Source organism: Buceros rhinoceros, unplaced genomic scaffold, assembly GCF_000710305.1.
Source record: "Buceros rhinoceros silvestris isolate BGI_N320 unplaced genomic scaffold, ASM71030v1 scaffold28284, whole genome shotgun sequence".
NCBI lineage: Eukaryota > Metazoa > Chordata > Aves > Bucerotiformes > Bucerotidae > Buceros > Buceros rhinoceros.
In genome coordinates this window covers 2,151-2,510 of record NW_010408034.1, presented here as the reverse complement: position 1 = coordinate 2,510, position 360 = coordinate 2,151, and the positions used below count along the sequence as shown (strand labels likewise).

Genomic DNA, 360 nt, shown 5'->3' with positions numbered 1-360 from the left:
TTCCCTGTCAGGTTGCAGATCTGCTCTTCGAAGCGGCCGCAGCCGCCGGTCTCCGCTACGACTGCGTGTGCGGCGTCCCCTACACGGCCCTGCCGCTGGCCACCGTCATCTGCGCGGAGCACCGGGTCCCGATGCTGGTGCGGAGGAAGGAGGCGAAAGACCACGGTAAAACCTGCTCGTCCGGCACTCGCGTCTCCTCGCTGCCGTGTCGCGGAGGTGACTTCACACGCTTGCGGTTCTTCGTGCTGCGCCGCGGCTCCGTCCCAGCGTACGGTCACCGCTGCCGCACGGAAAGCAGCTCCTGTCCCCCAGAACGCACCTCCCGCAGCTCCCAGCCCGGCAGGGCTTTCCAGGCCGGCT

At 68.6% G+C, this 360-nt stretch overlaps 1 protein-coding gene across 1 annotated transcript in view; it reads left to right on the top strand.

The window, feature by feature from the left end:
* Positions 1-14: 14 nt before the first annotated feature.
* The window catches only part of UMPS (uridine monophosphate synthetase), a gene marked incomplete at both ends in the record, with an annotated part of 2,490 nt that continues 2,144 nt past the window's right edge, over positions 15-360 (top strand). The window contains one exon of the mRNA XM_010134743.1: positions 15-165. Within this exon, the coding sequence (XP_010133045.1) occupies positions 15-165 (151 nt within the window). The remainder of the gene's footprint in view (positions 166-360) is intronic.